This window comes from Alosa pseudoharengus, unplaced genomic scaffold, assembly GCF_046254945.1.
Source record: "Alosa pseudoharengus isolate Yale_2024_CS ecotype anadromous, Long Island Sound unplaced genomic scaffold, YU_APseudo_1.1 YU_APseudo_1.1_scf_7, whole genome shotgun sequence".
Taxonomy (NCBI): Eukaryota; Metazoa; Chordata; class Actinopteri; order Clupeiformes; family Clupeidae; genus Alosa; species Alosa pseudoharengus.
In genome coordinates, this window is record NW_027468859.1 from 34,202,695 (window position 1) to 34,220,870 (window position 18,176).

Genomic DNA, 18,176 nt, shown 5'->3' on the forward strand with positions numbered 1-18,176 from the left:
CTTCCCCTTTGACGCCGGGGTCAGGGGCACCTGCCAGTAGCCTTTGGTGAGGTCAAGAGTGGTTAGGAAGCGAGCATGCCCCAAGGAGTCTATCAAGTCATCAACACGAGGCATGGGGTATGCATCAAACTCAGACACTTCATTTAACTTCCGATAATCATTACAAAATCGTACTGACCCGTCTGGTTTGGGGACTAGTACAATGGGACTTGCCCAGGCACTTTGGGACTCTTCGATCATCTCCAGCTCCAGCATCTTCCTTACCTCCTCCTGAATAACCACTTTACGAGCCTCCTGCACGTGGTAAGGGCGCTGGTTTACCGTTTTGCCAGGCATGGTGCGGATCTCGTGTTGGACCACCTCCGTGTGCCCAGGTAGGGAGGAGAAGACATCTCGGTTGCGATCCACCAACTCCAGGGCCATCTGCCGTTGATGTGGGGACAGGCTTGGACCCACCTGGACCTCTTCTCTGCCTGGTTCCTTGGTCTCTGTGGGGGGTAGACAGCTGAACAACGCCTCCCTGGCGTGCCACTTCTTTAAAAGGTTAACACGGTAAATCTGCTCAGGCTTTCTTTTATCAGGTTGCCTCACCTTGTAGTTTACCTCTCCCACACGTTCAATGACCTCATATGGCCCTTGCCAGGTTGCCAGGAATTTGCACTCCACGGTTGGCACCAGGACCAGCACTCGGTCCCCGGGCTTAAACTCTCTGGGCTGAGCAGATCTATTATAGGAGGCTTGCTATTGCCGTTGAGCAGTCTCCATGTGTTCACGCATCATGGGATAGACAGCCTTCATTCTCTCCCTCATGGCCCCGACATGCTCGATCAGGGTCCGCTGTCGGCACGGTTGCTCCTCCCAGGCCTCCTTGGCGATGTCCAGCAGTCCTCGGGGTCTGTAAGAAAGCAAGAGCTCAAAGGGTGAAAAACCCGTAGACGACTGAGGTACCTCTCTCACCGCAAACAGTAGGTACGGTAGCAGCTGATCCCAGTTGCGCCCATCTTCCCTGATCGCCTTCCGCAGCATGGATTTTAGGGTTTTGTTAAAACGTTCGACTAGCCCGTCTGTCTGGGGGTGATAGACTGACGTTCTCAGCTGTTTGATCTTCAGCAGAGCACAGAGTTCTTTCATCACCTTGGACATGAATGGACTCCCTTGGTCTGTCAATATCTCCTTCGGGAGCCCCAGACTAGTTGACAGAAAGAACAACTCCTTGGCGATTTGTTTGGATGTAGCCTTCCTCAGCGGGATGGCCTCAGGATATCGGGTTGCATAGTCCAGGATGACCAGAATGTACTGATGTCCCCTGGAACTCTTTGGTAAGGGCCCAACGATGTCCAGTCCAATCCTCTCAAACAGGGTTTCGATAATGGGCAAGGGAATGAGCGGGTTTCTATATGTGGGCTTTGGCGCCACCCGCTGACACTCCGGGCAACCACGACAGTAGTTCTCGATCTCTTTGTGCACACCTGGCCAAAAGAAGCGTCGCAAGATTCTTTCTTTCGTCTTTTATACCCCTAGGTGAGCCCCTAGCGGGTGGGTGTGTGCTAGGTTGAGTACGGTGGCCCGGTGGGGCTGTGGTACGAGGAGCTGTTCATGCACCTCACCATTTTTCCGTACCACCTGATACAGTAACCCCCGGTTTACTGCAAAATGGGGGTAGGTAGGGCTTGTCCTATCCCCTAGCACCACTCCCTCTATCACCTGCACATTTTTCAAAGCATTTGTAAGAGTGGGATCTTGTAACTGGGCTGTACCATACTGGCCTGTGAGAGGGGGAAGCTCTTTGGTGCCTTGGACGTCTTCCTCGCTGGAGATTGGAGCACTTCCTGGGACCATGTTCTCTTCCCCCGTGTCTGGACCAGTCTCTGAATCAGCCTGGGCACCTGCCAACCCTGCAAGAGCTCAGGCTGGAGTGAGTGGTTCTGAAGGTTGTACTTGCGTATTCTCAGGATACGTCTTACCTCTCCGCTTCCGAGGTACTCGGGTCAGCCTCTCCTGAGTCTCCCTCCACAGAGGGTGAAAGGCTGGGCAGTCTCGTCCAATTAGGACAGGAACAGGTAGGGAATCAACCACCCCCGCCGTCATGAGGATGGTTCGCCTGGTGGTGGTCATTGCGAGTTCAGTGGTGGGGTAGTCTCTGGTGTCTCCATGGACACAGGAAACCGTGAGGACTTTCCCTGGGGTCAGACACGATGCATCCACCAGATCCTTACGCACCAGGGTGACCCGGCTACCGGAATCTAGCAGAGCTTCCACATCATGGTGATTCACAGTCATCGGGCAGTTGGGGGGTCGTTCTTGGGCGCCATCTACGACTCCCACGAGCGAAGCAAAAAGGTGGGCGGGTGGTGAGCTGGAGGACTCAGCAGTGGGCATAGGCTCATCTGCCGGTTTCCCACACTGCCAGGAGACGTGTCCCATCTCCCCACACCGGTAATACTGTCGGGTTTCACTCTCCCGGTGTCCTCTTCCTGGTGCCGACTGGTCTCTGGCTCCCCCTGGAGCCTGGACAGCTCCTGAAGTGGCTGGGTTGGAGACCTTGGGGTTCTTTGGACGGGCTCCTCCCGTCCGTGGCGGGGATGCACTCTGGGGCTCCTTTCTGGAAGCCCGAAGCATCTCTGCTGTGGCCTGGTACCTTTCCACAGCTTCCACGGTTAGGTCCGCTGTCGTCAAGGCCTGTTGACTGATGAGCCGTTTCGCCTCATAAGGCAGGGCCCGTAAGTACTTGTCCACCACAACGGCCTCCACTACTGCAGCTGCCATACTCTTCTCCGGGTCCAGCCATTTCCGCGTGATCCGGACAAGTTCGTGCATCTGTGCACGAGGAGGCTGGTCTGGTTGAAAGGTCCAGCTGTGGAAACGCTGGGCCATGCCAAACTTGGTGAGCCCACTTCTGCTGAGGATCTCCGCCTTCAGTGCATCAGTCAGTCGCCACGTCAGAGGCCAGGTCCCGGGCAGCATTCAGCGATTCCCCCAAAAGAAAGGGGGCTAACAGTCCAACCCACTGTACCTTGGGCCACGCTTCCCTAGTGGCTGTAGCTTCAAAGGCGTGCAGGTACGCCTCAACGTCATCTGTGGCCCCCATCTTAGATATAAAATCACTCGCCCTTATTGGGCGGACATTACGAACGGCCAACTGTCTGCAATTGCAGTTCCTCTGTCTTCAGGAGGTTGGCTCTCTTTTGCTCCTCCAAGAGAGCCACCTTCGCTTGCGTCTGGGCTTGCTGGCCAGCCACCAGGGCTTTCAAAATGGCCTCCATTTTGTTTTGTGGGAGGTCTACGGCCAATTTGGAAAATTGGGATATCAACTGTTCAGTGTCCTCCTCTGACATGCACTATTAGCGCTTGAACTCTGCCCGCATTCTCCACCATATGTGATATCATGAGAGGCTACACGGCTCTCAGCGGGACAGTTCAGCAGTGCAAGGACACAAGGTTATAATACAACGAAGGTTTTTAATAAAGTTCTTGGGAATTAACAAAAAGGTATGCCAAGTTCAAAAGGGTAACTAAGGATAAGGTTGATCTTTCAACAGTCAAAACTTAATGTCTCTTCAAACGTGAAATCATAGTCCCATTCCCTCAGGAAAATATCTTCTTGGAAACCGGTCTTCAGCCTTACTTTAGACAGCGCCGCAGCCCGTGGCCAATCCAGCGGTAAGTATTCCAGTCTTCAGGTAAGTATTCCAGTCTTCAAGTACTTCACGTGGAAAGTGCTACTTCGACGGTCTGTAGCTTCTCTGAGAGCACAACTTGGAGCTTGTCTCCCAAACCCCACTCTGACACCAACTGTGTCTCTGCGCCTTAAAAAGCCCTTCGGCTCATCAGGCCCTGATCGGTCTCAGCAGTGTTGGGATCTCGTGTGTTGAGGGAGTTTCCAACTCCACCAGCAGATGGAGCCAAAGCTGTCCGTGACTGCAGCCATCTCAGGGGAATGTAGCGCCCCTCCAGGACGCAGCCTCTCGTGACATCACAACACACACACAGGTTGCTAGGTTACCATAGCAAATAGGCTAACCCCAGAAATTATTTTTTAGTAGCCTAATACTAAAATTATTTGTTAGTAGCCTAATGGTAGGCTATTTTTTAGTAGCCTAATGGTAAAATTATTTGTTAGCCTAATGGCAAATGCTGCAGGTGTAGAAATCTACATAAAAAAGATATTTACTTTGATGTCAGGTCTAGATTACAGCATGAAACTTGTTGTGCATATTACATTGCTTTCCCTCTTCTCCCTCCCAGCACACAACATAGTATGGACAGCTTTGTTCGCCCAGCTAAGTCATGCACAAGAGGCTGCAATTTTACAGAGCGCATTTTGAACATTATTTAATTGTTGGCACTGGCACTTACAAACACTAAATAGGTAAATTGCAATAAATGGGCTTAGTTTTGGAGCCAAATGTTGGAGTTAGAATAAATACCTCTGTGCCAATTGCTTGATCATTTAACAGCCATGTCATTTTTGTTATGCATTATTTGTTTTGGTTGTTTAAAAATGCAAAAAAAATAAAATTATCCGATTAATCGATCGATAAAGTGCTAGATTAATCGATTACAAAAAGAATCGATAGCTGCAGCCCTACTCAACCTATAATCTGAGACACTAACAGCCATAGGTGACTAGCATGGAATTCACTAATTTCTTAAAGGAACATGCCAACATTTTGGGAAATTACAAGTGGGTTATTCCAATTGGTTATTGCTAGCCTATACTGTAGCTAAAAGGGAGCTATAGGCTAACTGGTATAACCTACTTCCATAGAATTATGCTAAGCTTGGCTAACTGCGTCAAACTGGGTTATTGCACGCAGAGATGAGACGCGTATGCATCCTCTTACAGGGTTCCCACTCCAAGTCAAATGTAAAGTTCTGTGACTTTTCCCTGACTGTCTATATAATGAATGGTACAATATACCGACCAATGATTTCAGAGCAGTTGCGTAGCGTTCAAGTGGGAGATGAATAAATGGGCATTAAGTAAATAAAGTTGGGTTACTCAAGCAAGCAGTAAAGCTAATAACCAGATATACACTACAACAGTGGACATATTTGTATTAATATATTTTGGTGATATTTGATGATATTCAATGACTTTGCCCTAAATAATTGCCATAATCAAATTCCCTGACTTTCTGGAATAGACAGAATTCCATGATATTCCAGCAATTCCATGACCCGTGGGAACCCTGCTCTTATCTAACTCTGGGGCGACTCAACAGTCAGTCAGCATCACAGCTAGTGCTTTTGAAGTGGGCTTGGTCTGTGCAAGAAGAGTATAATGTGTTCTATTTCATTTCTTCTGACCGCCAGAGGCGGTGCTTTCAGCACCTGGATGTCCATCACATACGCATGTAGGTCGAGTGTTTGTACCAACAAAGTCACCTGTGACCGGGGTGACGTATGACGCGACGTCATGCACTTAAGGTGCTTTCAACCCGGAAGTGACCTCTTGTCATCTTCTCGTATGGACGTAGGTGTTTCGAGTCAAATCAGGAGTCTTGTAACCCTTATGGGTTGGAGCTGTGTTTTCGCCCTCTTAAGACTGCGATTGCTGTACATTTCATCAAGGTAAGTGCTTGGGTTTCTAATTTGTTGACGCGTCCACAAGTGGTTTGCTCTAGGTTGATGTCGAAGGAAATTTGCCCTTTCGTTAACTGTTACAGCCTAGGATATTGGTGGCCTCGCCGGCATTCCTAGGAGCCTCCGACCAGATTTTCGCAGGCTACTAGCCTACGAAAATCTAGGCTACTATCTGAACTTGTATTGAACTCAAGACGGGGTTCAGTTATTTCATTTGGCTAACGTTAGCCCAGCATTATTGCTGATCTTCTGTGCTTTGAATGACACTAGGTGTCTTGTATTTTGTTTTGGTTTAAATATAACTTGGCGATTGTGGATAGCGGTTACTCGCTTTCATTCTTCAAGTCAGCTTTGGGTTCCTTAATAGACAGCGTTTGTTGGCAAAATTTCAGTTTGTGGTTTTTTGCTTGTAACTGTAGTCTTTCTTGCTGCAATGAGTGCATTTCGCTCTATGCGCAGCTGAACTGGGCTGAGTGCCCGTTGTCAATAATGTTGACCTTGGTTATTTACATAATTACAGCATGTTTATGGTGTGCGCTGAGTGCTCGGCCTCCCTGGAGCCTGATGACGGTCACGACCGCTGCCCCCGTTGCCTTGGTGTAGACCACCTTAGACAAGGGCTGACGGAGAAGGCTTGTGTAGACTGTTGTTGTTTGAGTTTAGCTGCCCGCGCCACCAGACTGGCCGAACTAGAGGGAGCTGCAGGTTCTCCATTGGCCTGTGCACAGGCGGGCCCTGGCCTGTCCCTTAGATTACAGAGACGCAGACAAGCAAGCGTGCTAGAACTACAGACGGGGAGTGCTCCTAAGCACACTAAGTCAGACCCTTTGGCCCAGAAAGTGGATTTTTTGGCGTCGGAATTCGCTCAGATAAAGGCACTACTGGAGGGTTTGCAGCGTCCTGATATACAGCCAGCTAGCGGTTCCGCTACAAGTGCTTCAACACACGACCCACCGCCCCCTGTACTGTCCCCAGCAGTAAGTGTCTCTGAGGATGATGTGCTTTCCATCAGAGCCTCGGAGAGTCTTAGGACGGTGGATGAGTGGGCTGAGGACGTGGCAGAGCTGGTATCTTACGGCTCTGACTCCAACTCCCTAGAGGATTGTGGTTCTCTGGGTAGCACGGGTGCTGGTCCGGCTCTAGGGCTAAGGCCAGCAATACAGTTAGCACTAGCATCTAGAGGTGGATGCACCACCCGCGGAGGCAGATGCGCAGAGTGCTTTTTTCAGGCAGACCCTGACTGCAACTACAGTGTGTGTCCCGCCTTCAGCCCCCTTTATGGAAGAGCTACAGCGATGTTGGGCAGACCCAAGGCGTTTTCCCCCATCTCCCTAGTGATTGTAGGGCACTAGCTAATATGCAGGGTGCATCCAGCGGTGGGCTCGACAAGATGCCAAGTATAGAACCCACATTGGCGGGCTTGATCCTCTCGCCTGATGAGGCGTTGAGACCAGACGTGTGCTGTCCATGGCCACAATGTCGCCTATGTCCCATCTTGTTTTAGCCCTCTCCCAGATCCTCCAGTCTCCTGGGGTCGACCCATCAGCGCAAACCCTCAGTGAAGCCTCGCTGCGGGCATTTGCCTATATGTCAAGGGAGCTCGGGCGGGTGATGTCTTCCCTCACACTTGCGCGGCGTCAGGTATGGCTCGCCCAGTCTTCACTGTCTAAGCCCAGCAGGAAGGTCCTCCGTTCTCTGCCGGTTGTGCCGGGACAGCTGTTCGGACCTGCGGTGCAGCAGGCCCTGGAACGCGTTTTGCGGGCGACACAGGTAAGGGACTGACAGGGCCCAAGTGATATCACGGCCTGTGTCTCAGTCAAGGCCACCTCCACCAGGGGGATTTCGCAGGCCCGTTACTAGACAGACCACTCGTCCGGCACAGCAGGACACAACATATGGCCGCCGCCCCTCCAGCAGTGACAGCTTCGTCCCGTCGGTCGGTCGCTTCACCAGCCAACAGCTGTTGAGCTGGGAAGCACTAACATCAGACCCCTGGGTGCTGGACACCCTATCAGAGGGCTACAGCATTCAGTTCAAACGCCGACCGCCAAGGTTCACAGGGGTCAAGATGACAACGGTAAGGGACGAGGCCAAGGCACTGGCCCTGCGTCAGGAGGTCAGGGCCCTTCTAGACAAAGGAGAAATAGAGCCCGTAGAGCAGTGTTTCTCAAACTTTTTCAGATGAAGGACCACTTAACCAATAAAAAAGAAACGCACGGCCCACCTAGCTAAAATAAAAAAAGGTTACACCAACTTCAACAGTATAATAGCCTGCCCTACACAATAGGCCTACTCACTGAACCACCTTGCTTATTGTCTTTGCACTTTGCTTATTGTGTCTGAAGATTTATATGATTTACACTACATACAGTACATACAGTAGACAGTGTTGCAAAACTTTTTGGATTTACATACAAGTTGGTTCAATATTGCAAACAACTTATCTATATTATATTTTACCACGTTTGCTCACGGACCACTTGGGATAGCTTGCAGACCACCAGTGGTCCCCGGACCACACTTTGAGAAACACTGCCGTAGAGCCATGTTCACTGAACAGTGGCTTCTACTCCACGTATTTCATAATCCCAAAGGGGGTGGACTTAGCCCCATATTGGATCTCAGGTCATTAAACAAATACCTCAAGACCTTAAAATTTCATATGTTGCGCACAGCAGACGTCCTCCAGACCATCGGGAAAGACGTCTGGTTCACGAAAATCGATCTCAAGGATGCCTATTTTCACATACCAATTGCACCACATCACCAGCAGTTCCTGCGCTTTGCGTTCGAGGGAAAGGCCTACCAGTTCAGGGTCCTCCCCTTTGGAATATCACTGGCCCCTCGGCAATGCACATAGCGGGCATTCGGAACACAGCAGCAGACTTCTTGTCCCGACAGAGCCCTCATACTGGGGAGTGGAGGCTGCACCAGGAGGTGGTGCAGGCCATCTGGCAGCGGTACGGCAGAGCAGAGGTGGATCTTTTCGCCTCCCAAGGCTCTACACACTGCCCCCTATGGTTTTCCCTGAGGCAACGAGCCCCTTAGGCCGGGATGCCTTGACACACAAGTGGCCCCAGCAGCTTTTGTACGCATTTCCCCCACTTCCACTGATTCGTGCCATTCTCCACAGGATCTCCCAGGAGGGCCACACGGTGCTGCTGATAGCCCCCAGATGGCCCGGGAGGCTGTGGTTCCCAGTGTTGCACGGGCTGTTGGTCGGACGCCCTTGGCGCCTCCCCATTCGTGCGGACCTCCTCTCACAACTGGGGGGACAGATCTGGCACCCGAATCCAGCGCGCCTACAATTATGGGTATGGTCACTGAGGGGCCTGAGCCTCTGCTAGGTGCTTGCGACCCAGAAGTTGTTTGTACCATCAACAACTCGCGGGCGGCTTCCACTAATGCGCTCTACGCGAACAGGTGGAAGCTCTTCGTGGAATGGTGCCGGGCCAGCGGGGAGAAGCCAACCAGTTGTCCAGTACCGACAATTCTCGGATTCTTGCAGTCTCGTTTCGACGGGGGCCTGGCTGCAGCCACCATCCGGGTTAATGCCGCGGCAATATCTGCCAGCCACAACAAGGTGGATGGCGTCACCGTGGGCTCCCACACACTGGTGACGTGTTTCCTGAGGGGGACACAGCGACTCAGGCCGCCACAGCGGAGCCAGACACATTCCTGGGACCTACCATTGGTGTTGGAGGCGCTGTGCCGGCACCCATTTGAACCTCTTGAGAACACAGAGGATAAATGGGTATCGTTGAAGACTGTCTTTCTGTTGGCCATGGCATCAGCAAAGAGGGTGGGGGAGTTACACGCTCCATCAATCAGCCGCGAGTGCCTCCAATGGGCCCCGGGAGAAACGGGGGTCAAATTGTGGCCTAACCCATCTTTTTTACCGAAGACTTTCTCCTCTTCGTTTGTAAATCAACCCCTCCATTTAGCCGTGTTTGATCCTCCAACTGGGGAGGATGGACAGCAGGGAAACACAGCCTTGCTGTGCCCAGTCCGGGCTCTAAGGGCATATTTTCAGTCGGATTCCGGCGGTCGGAATCACTTTTTGTCTGCCATTCAGGGCCAAGATGGGGCCAGGCATTGTCAAAACAACGACTGTCCAGGTGGATTGTCGAGGTTATCTACAAGGCCTATGAGCAGGGGCCTACCAATCCCAGCCTCCGTCCGCGGCCACTCAAACCGGAGTGTGGCAACATCATGGGCGGCCCTAAGGGGGGTGCCACTGTCCGACATTTGTGCGGCGGCATCATGGGCATCATCTTGCACATTCGCAAGATTCTACAGAGTTAACGTGGCTGCAAGTAACCCGCTAGTCACCGCTACTCTCTTAAGCCATTAGGTGGTCGAAAAGGTAAGTTCTCCTCGTGACCTTGTTGGTATGTGTCATCCAGGTGTTGAAAGCAGAAGAAATTAAATAGAACGATGGTTACCTATGTATAAATTTCGGATGACCGCCAGAGCTTGGCAGTCACTCGGAGGGGGGACGAGAAGATTGCCAAGAGGTCACTTCCGGGGTGAACGCACCTTAAGTGCATGACGTCGTGTCATACGTCACCCCGGTCACAGGTGACTTTGTTGGTACAAACACTCGATCTACATGCGTATGTGATGGACATCCAGGTGCTGAAAGCACCGCCTCTGGCGGTCATCCGAAATCCATAGAACCGCGGTTACATACGTACCATCGTTTTATGTACTGACTAAAACACTATTCTGGTACAGGCCTGAAAATGTAACATAACTTTATGATGTCTACATGAATATGCATGCAGAGTAAGGGCAGGTAACTCACAATGGGCTGGCCTTTGTCGGGGTCCATGCACACGGCCGCTCCTGGGGGACAGAGGACTCCGGGGATGGGGTTGAGGGGCTGGCAGATGTTGATGTAGAAGTCAGGCGAGTTCTCCTTGTCCACGTCCTCGTCCGTGGCCAGGTAGGATCCAGTGGTGTGAATCAGAGGCCGCAGGTCGATCAGGTCCTTGCCTGTCCACACGGAGCACCTCACCTGTACAGGTAACAGAGGACCACATCAGACCATACGTCAGCACAAGGCTGCCTGAGTCAGCACAAGCTTCCTTCGGACTTCACTTTTAAATAAGAGGAGAGGAGAGAACTTCTACTATACTATGGGCCTCTGGTGCCAATAATACATTCACACTTAAGATTGTGCTGTGCACTTTCTACACAAAACATGGTATTAATGATGGGAAAACATGGACAAGCATACCTCTGTGTGTGATCTCAAGGTGGCATACAGATTATATTTATGATTTGCAGATTGGCAACATCATGAGGAACTGATCATTGCAGTGGACATTTTAACAGCAAGGAGGTTGGTGCTGATTTTAGAATAATTTATCATTCAAAATATGAATCGTTATCAACATTCAAAGTGACATTTGATATTACTTATTTTGTTGCTTGGATGGCCGGTCTTAAGGTACAGAAACCAATAATATATTAATTTAAAAACTCTCATTAAACTCAAATGAAAACCTAGACTTGGTTGTTGGTTGGTTGTTGCCTACTGTAAACAAAGAGCACATGGCACACGATGGCTTCTTGACAGATGTTCCATTTAGGGAAAAGAACACTACTCAGTAACTCCACATTCCAGAGGCCTCACGTGTGTTAACTCGATGACACCTGTCCCAAATCAGTAATTATGCATGCGTAGATGAAGCCCATGTGAGCTACGCACACTGGTTAGTGAACACAGAGTCAGGCTCGGTTAGCATGTGTAATCAGTAATAGGCATCAGTGCCTCAGGCACTTCTTTTCTGATTGAGAAGATCTAATATGTGTTTGTGTTTCTCAAGTTGACGAGGAAGTGGCCACTGAAACACCACTACGGTCAACAGGGTTCAACACTCTGGGAAAACAAATGAAATATATTTGTTTATTTGGATTAATGCAAATGCTGTCGTATGCAATCGCATACAAGGCTAAAGGAAATAAGGCTGTACCATAATCCAGTAACTAACCCCTTGGAATAAAAAAGAGAGTATTTGACAACCATTTACTACAGTTCTAAAGGAGTGATAGAAATGGAGAGTGGATTTAACCTCCACAGTCATGGTAGGAACACAAGGCCGCAGCTAAGAAGCACGTAGTGAAATTTAGTCTTTCTATTTCCTGAGCAAGAAAGCCCAGCCGTGTTGATTCAGAGAGATTCTGTGGGGTGCTTGTCCTATATGATAATCAAAACTAGGCAGAGGTAGGAGATATGTTTCTTTGCATGACCATAATCTCGGGAGAACAACGTCACACACACAGTCCCATGCGTTTACCTGCTTTTCACAGACGAGGGAGGTGTGCCAGGAGAGATAGTGAGTGCACGTGCCCTTGTCCGTGCCTACCAGCACAGGCTTGCCTGCGTCCACCCCGTCTTTGCACACAAAACTGACGACACTCTTGTGCTTGAGCGCGCGGTTGGCTGCGCACTCATCTCCACCCTCGTAGGTCAGCAGCACCACCTGGTCCAGGTAGGACAACTTCTTGCTGACCATCCCCCCGTTCACAGCAGACTTGTTGTCTTTGATGCACACAGCTGTACAGAAACACACACACACACACAATCAATCAATCAATCAATCAATCAACAACAAATTATTTCCTAGCAATCATCTATCCTCGCAAACATCCTTTTTTACAGAGGTTGATAGTACCACTAAACCTCCAGCAAACGTTTCAGAAATGTCCAATCTTCTATGAACATTCAGTTCAACATTTTGTGTAAACGTAAAGGGTGTAAATGATTGCACTGAATGTAGCTCATCTAAGCACGCCCCCCCCCAGTAATCCGTCACCCAAACACACAACATACGACACCCATGCCATCAGAGCCTTGTGCTGACGTGAAACAATCTTACACGGTAACACATTCTGGAAAGCACTAAACCAATTTGGTTTAATCTTTCAACCACAACCTCAATACTTCCCCCCCCCCCCCGCCCCCCTAACATATTCCAGTGATCGCAACCCAGCTGTGAAGGTCTGAACAGATCACACAGGAATACCAGGCAAGCAGAGTGTGAAAGGAGTGTGTTGCCTGCTCAACACAAGTCACCGTGTGTGGGCCAACTGACCGGCTCCTTCTGCGCAGCCTGCGTTTTTCATCTCTGAGCACATGTTGAGCCGGATCATCTTTTTGGGGTCCTCGTTGTCATACACAATGTATCCGCCATCTTGGTTCAGGCTGTTCAGATCAAACACGTGACCTGGGAGGGGGTACAGTACACACATACACACGTACACACACGCACACACGCGCACATGCACACACACACACACACACACGCACACACACGCACACACACACAGGGTGTGAATGTCAATTCCTACCATTTCAACATCCACAACATACCTGTGTCTTTTGCTAAAAAATGAACAGCATTACAACAGCAGTAATCTTATCTTGACAAGCATTGTGCACTTCATCTAGGCAAAACAAATGACCTAATATAGAAAGTGTAACTGGAAGTAATTTCCTCTTCTTGGTCGTATATCAGACGAACAGGTTTTGGGGCATAGATGTTGATGTTCATGGAGAATGGTACTCTAGGCCAACTTATTTAAGGCATAAATTGCTGCTGTACTAATTATAGAGATTGGAAATGCCATTTGTCCACTGTCACTAGAGCCTAAGGCACTGTACAAGCCCTACAGAGGCTTCAGTAACTTCTGTCTGACAACTGCTATGCAGGTCATTTCATTTTCTGGGGCTTCAGTCGCCTGTGCCTGAATGAGTTGCACCGTCGATCTGTCTCAGTCTGCTTTCCACAGCATTTTTCTTCCTCTGTCAAAAAGCTTTCAGCAATTCCAAAAGAGTTTAATCAAATTCTGTCATGTCCCTGCTGCTTGTCAAATCAGATAATGCTCAGCAGATACACTGTTTAAATTCTTTCTCCCACTTTTATGGACCTGCTACTTCACCCCCGTTTACAGTTCTGTAATTCTGCCTTAAGTAAATGTGTTTCTAAATATGGCTAAAGTCATTTACATTTGTGGTCTTGTGTTGAGTGTCAAAAACCGGCTCCTGATCATGATAAATCTACAGGGCAAAAGTCTGGGAAGGCCATGAGGAGCCGGAGCCTAGGAGTGAGAGGAAATGAGACATGACATGACCGTGCTGACGGGAGAGCCCGGAGGCCGAGGACGCGCGCTTGTCTGAGTGACGTGGCGGGTGACTAACCGGTGGCTGGGTTGGTGACGCGGCAGTCGCCGTGGTGACTGGCGCTGAGCGGGCAGGCGGCGGCCGTGGGCCACCAGAAGGTGTAGCTGCAGTCCTCCTGGGCCGCGGTCAGTGTGGGCTCCGAGTCCTGCAGCCACAGGGGGGTACATCCAGCATTCAGCAGCGGCACATTAAGCAGCTTAACACTGAGCACAAGGAAGACAGTCTATGTGCACGTACACGTACATGCTTCATATGAGTGTGTGAAAATGCCCCAAAACAGTGTGTGTGTGTGTTTAAGTATAAGTAAGTATAAGCATATATACTCTTTTGATCCCGTGAGGGAAATTTGGTCTCTGCATTTATCCCAATCCGTGAATTAGTGAAACACACTCAGCACACAGTGAACACAGTGAGGTGAAGTAAACACTAATCCCGGCGCAGTGAGCTGCCTGCAACAACAGCGGCGCTCGGGGAGCAGTGAGGGCTTAGGTGCACTTCAGCAGTGCCTACTGGTCGGGGTTCGAACCGGCAACCCTCTGGTTACAAGTCCGAAACGCTAACCAGTAGGCCACGGCTGCCCTGTTTATGCTGTAACCACACACACTTATTACATGATGCAGTGCTATTATGTTTTCTATATTAGCATACTATGTTTTATGTTTTGCCCACACTATTTCCATTTAAATGGCCATGTCAATGAACCTGGAGAAAGTAAGAGAGAGAGTGAGAGAGAGAGAGCGAGCGAATGAGTGAGAGCGAGACTAAGTCCAAACTAGGCCGGATTTCAGTATTACGAATTTCAGAAACAAATCTGTTCCGCATCCACAAACACAGTGTCAGTTTCGAAGAAGACACGATGTGCATACACGTTATTACCCCTGATACGTAAATCTCATGACCATCCCCTTTGTCAAGTCCCGCATCCCTATATTACTGTTGCTAGGCCAGATAAACAAGGGCCATACAGCGTTAAAAACCCTGTACTGTAATTCTGATTCTTCTGAATCATTACAAACGTACAGTCAGGGATGGATTAAGGGAAGCAATAACCACCAGATAAAATCTGCAACCTAATTCATTCACTGTAGGCTACTCGTCAAATGAATAAATGTAAATGTTTACTTCTTGAAAAGCAAGCGCATAGCATCGGCAAATTGTGACAAAAGTGTGTAGGATAGAAACGAATCCGAGATAGTGTGGACATTGCCTGAGAGGGAGAGTGAGAACATGGCTGTGCCTGTGTTTTCAAATGTGAGTGGCTTGTGTGTGTGTGTCACCTACCTCTTTTGTTTTGTCACACTTGAAACGGATGATGGTGGTCCGTTTGCGCACACTGTTGGGACACAGTTGGCCGTCGGTGTACCTCAAGACCAGCATGGTTTTGTCCCACTGCAGCTCCGTCTTGGCCTCGCCCAGGCTGACGTACTGGTCATCTGCGGTCCTCAGGCAGGCTGCGGCCGAGGACGGACAGGCCCAGGACCCTGAGATATAACAACCCCAAATAACAAGGAGCAGATCCAGTCAGGCCCAGGACCCTGAGATATAACAACCCCAAATAACAAGGAGCAGATCCAGTCAGGCCCAGGACCCTGAGATATAACAACCCCAAATTACAAGGAGCAGATCCAGTCAGTGCCCTATAGGCCAAAGTGAGAGATTTAAATTTAATTCTGGCTACTATAGGGAGCCAATGCAGAGTAACTAGGAGAGGAGTTGTGGAGGACATGTGTCCTCTTTGGCTGATTGAAGACCAGGCGTGCTCCAGCATTTTGAATCAGCTGTAATGATCTTACTACACAAGCAGGTTAAGCCAGCTAATAGTGAATTACAATAGTCCAGCTTGGAGATGACCATGGTCTGAACAAGTAGTTGTGTGGAATCTTGTTTAAGATAAGGTCTGATCTTCCTAATGTTGCAAAGCATAAACCGACATGATTTTGCAATTGAAGCTACATGCTCAGAGAAGTTAAGTCAGTCATCAAAGTTATGGGCCGACCTAGTTGGGGTCAGTGAAATTGAATCAAGCTGTATGTTAATCTGTTGGGGAATAGCTGTTTTAGCTTTAAACACCAAAACCTTTAATAAGCTGAAGGTGCCGATCTTTCATTCAGGCTGAAATATCCTTAAGGCATGCAGAAATTCGATGGGAAACACTAGTCATCAGGTGGGAAAGACAGGTTAAGTTGAGTGTCGTCTGCATAACAGTGATAGGCGAGACCATTCGCTCCCATGGATTTGAGTAAGGAAGTGGTGTAAATAGATAACAGCAGCATCCCTGAGGCACACCTGTGGTGAGGTAATGAGACTTTGATACTTGTCCCAGCCAAAACACGTTGAAAGAATGCCCTTTAAGGTAAGATTTAAACCAGTCAAAAGCTTTCCCAGAAATTCCCAGTTCAGATAGTATAGAAAGGAGAATGTTCATGGTTAACAGTATCAAAGGCTGCAGATAAATCTAGTAGAATTAATACTGATGACTGAGCAGAGGACTTAGCTACTCTCAATGCTTCAGTCACAGATAGAAGAGCAGTTTCAGTAGAATGACCACTCTTGAAACCAGACTACATATGGTCTAGTACAGCGGTTGTCAAACTGGGGTACGCGTACCCCCAGGGGTACGTGGACTGATTTCAGGGGGTACGTGAAAAAATATCTAAGTCATAGCCTATGCCTTTTCAAACATTTTCTCTATCCCACGTTGGTAACTTAACTTCCGCATTTGCACTGCACATTAAAAACTTATTTTCTACGCATTAACAAAATATTCGAGAGTGGAGACAGAGAGGGTAAAGCAGCGTTTCTCAAACTGTGGGTCGTAACCCACTACTGGGTCGCGGAGACATGCCAGGTGGGGCGCGAACTGACGTGAAAAACAGGAGTTTTATTTATTTTTTTTTTTATCTGTAGCCAAGGCCCAGGTAGCACCCGATGCGCAATGGACGCACTGTGTTATTGATAGGGAAGCGCTCGTGTCAAGGCAGCTTAGTTAGTCCCGACCTGAATGAGATTTTGAACGAAGTTGTGAGAATGGTGAATTTCATCAAGACCCGGCCCTTAAAAGCTTGTCTATTCTCCGCACTTTGAGAGGAGATGGGAGCTGACCAAAAGGCTGTACTGTTTCACAGCGAGGCAAGGTGGCTTTCCCGAGGTAAAGTGCTGTCGCGTGTTTGAGCTCCGAGTCGCCTCTTCTTGGAGGAAGAGCGCATGTTTGAATCTGCAAGCATGTTCACTAATGAACATTTCTTGACGAAGCTGGCCTATCTTAGCGATATATTTGGAAAGCTCAATGCTCAATAAAGCTCAATAAATCTCCAGTTACAAGGCAAAGACAAGCACCAGATAAGATCACTGCATTCAACAAGACGATTGTGTGTGAGATTAGGTGCAGATCTATTTAAAATCATTATATTCAGCACATTTGTAGGCCTATCATATGTTGACTATTGATGAGATTTGTATCATATGTTTATGATCCTATTCACTATTCTCGACAAAATTGATAAAAATAAATATTAATAAAACAATTAAAAAAAAATTGTTAACAATTGCTGGTGTTGGGGGTACTCCGGAAGATCATAATGTCTCAGGGGGTACATGCCTGTTAAAAGTTTGGGAACCACTGGTCTAGTAGATTATTCTGATAAAGAAAGTCACATAAGTATGTGAATGCTTGAAGACCACTTTCTCCAAAACCTTTGACAAGAAAGGAAGGGAGACAGGTCTGTAGTTCTTCACATCAGTTGGATTAAGTGTACTTTTCTTTAGCAAAGGTGTAACCCTAGCCTGTTTAAAAGAATAAGGAACTATTTCAGAACTGAGTGAAGCATAAAAACACATGTGTGACTGCCGGTAGAACAGCAGGTGTGATAGACTGTAGAAGAGTGGACGGGACAGGATCCAATGGGCATGTTGTTGGACGACTTCGCTGAAGCAATTGAGAGATTGCTTCCTCATCAAGAGAGAACAAGTCCAACGATACAACCTACTCATGTGTTTGCTTTCCTATTAGTATCTCATTACCGCTTTGTACTGCAGCAAAACCTCCAGGGGCTTTCATATGAAACCAATCAGTTTTACATCTGTGCTGCCTGCCAAACAATCTCTATGCCAGATCTCAAGGTGCAAGTCTGCACTGGCATAAGTGCTTACCAGTCTGTGGCACCAGGGACTTGCAGACATTGAGGTAGTAGCTCCGAGTTGCGTTAGAGCCAGAATGAGCCACAACCCTCCAGTTGCTGCTGGACACGGCGAGGGAGGAGCGCGACAGGGAGGACAGGTCGTAGAAGTTGCCATTGCCGTCACTGTTGGGGAACAGAGGGGAACACGCCGTTAGAGACATGCGGACAGGTTTAGGATTGTTTGTTTGTTTGTTTAATTTAAGGCCATTTCCGCAACTAAG

The 18,176-nt window shown here is 48.7% G+C and overlaps 1 protein-coding gene across 3 annotated transcripts in view; it reads right to left on the bottom strand.

The window, feature by feature from the left end:
• igf2r (insulin-like growth factor 2 receptor) overlaps positions 1-18,176 on the bottom strand; it is a 56,040-nt gene that overhangs the window by 15,053 nt on the left and 22,811 nt on the right. For all 3 annotated transcript variants that reach the window (XM_076272560.1, XM_076272558.1, XM_076272561.1), the window contains exons 30-35: positions 17,927-18,078; positions 15,059-15,258; positions 13,796-13,922; positions 12,690-12,821; positions 11,892-12,151; positions 10,394-10,606 (exon numbers count right to left, since the gene is read on the bottom strand). In XM_076272560.1, coding sequence (XP_076128675.1) covers positions 10,394-10,606; positions 11,892-12,151; positions 12,690-12,821; positions 13,796-13,922; positions 15,059-15,258; positions 17,927-18,078 — 1,084 coding nt within the window. The remainder of the gene's footprint in view (positions 1-10,393; positions 10,607-11,891; positions 12,152-12,689; positions 12,822-13,795; positions 13,923-15,058; positions 15,259-17,926; positions 18,079-18,176) is intronic.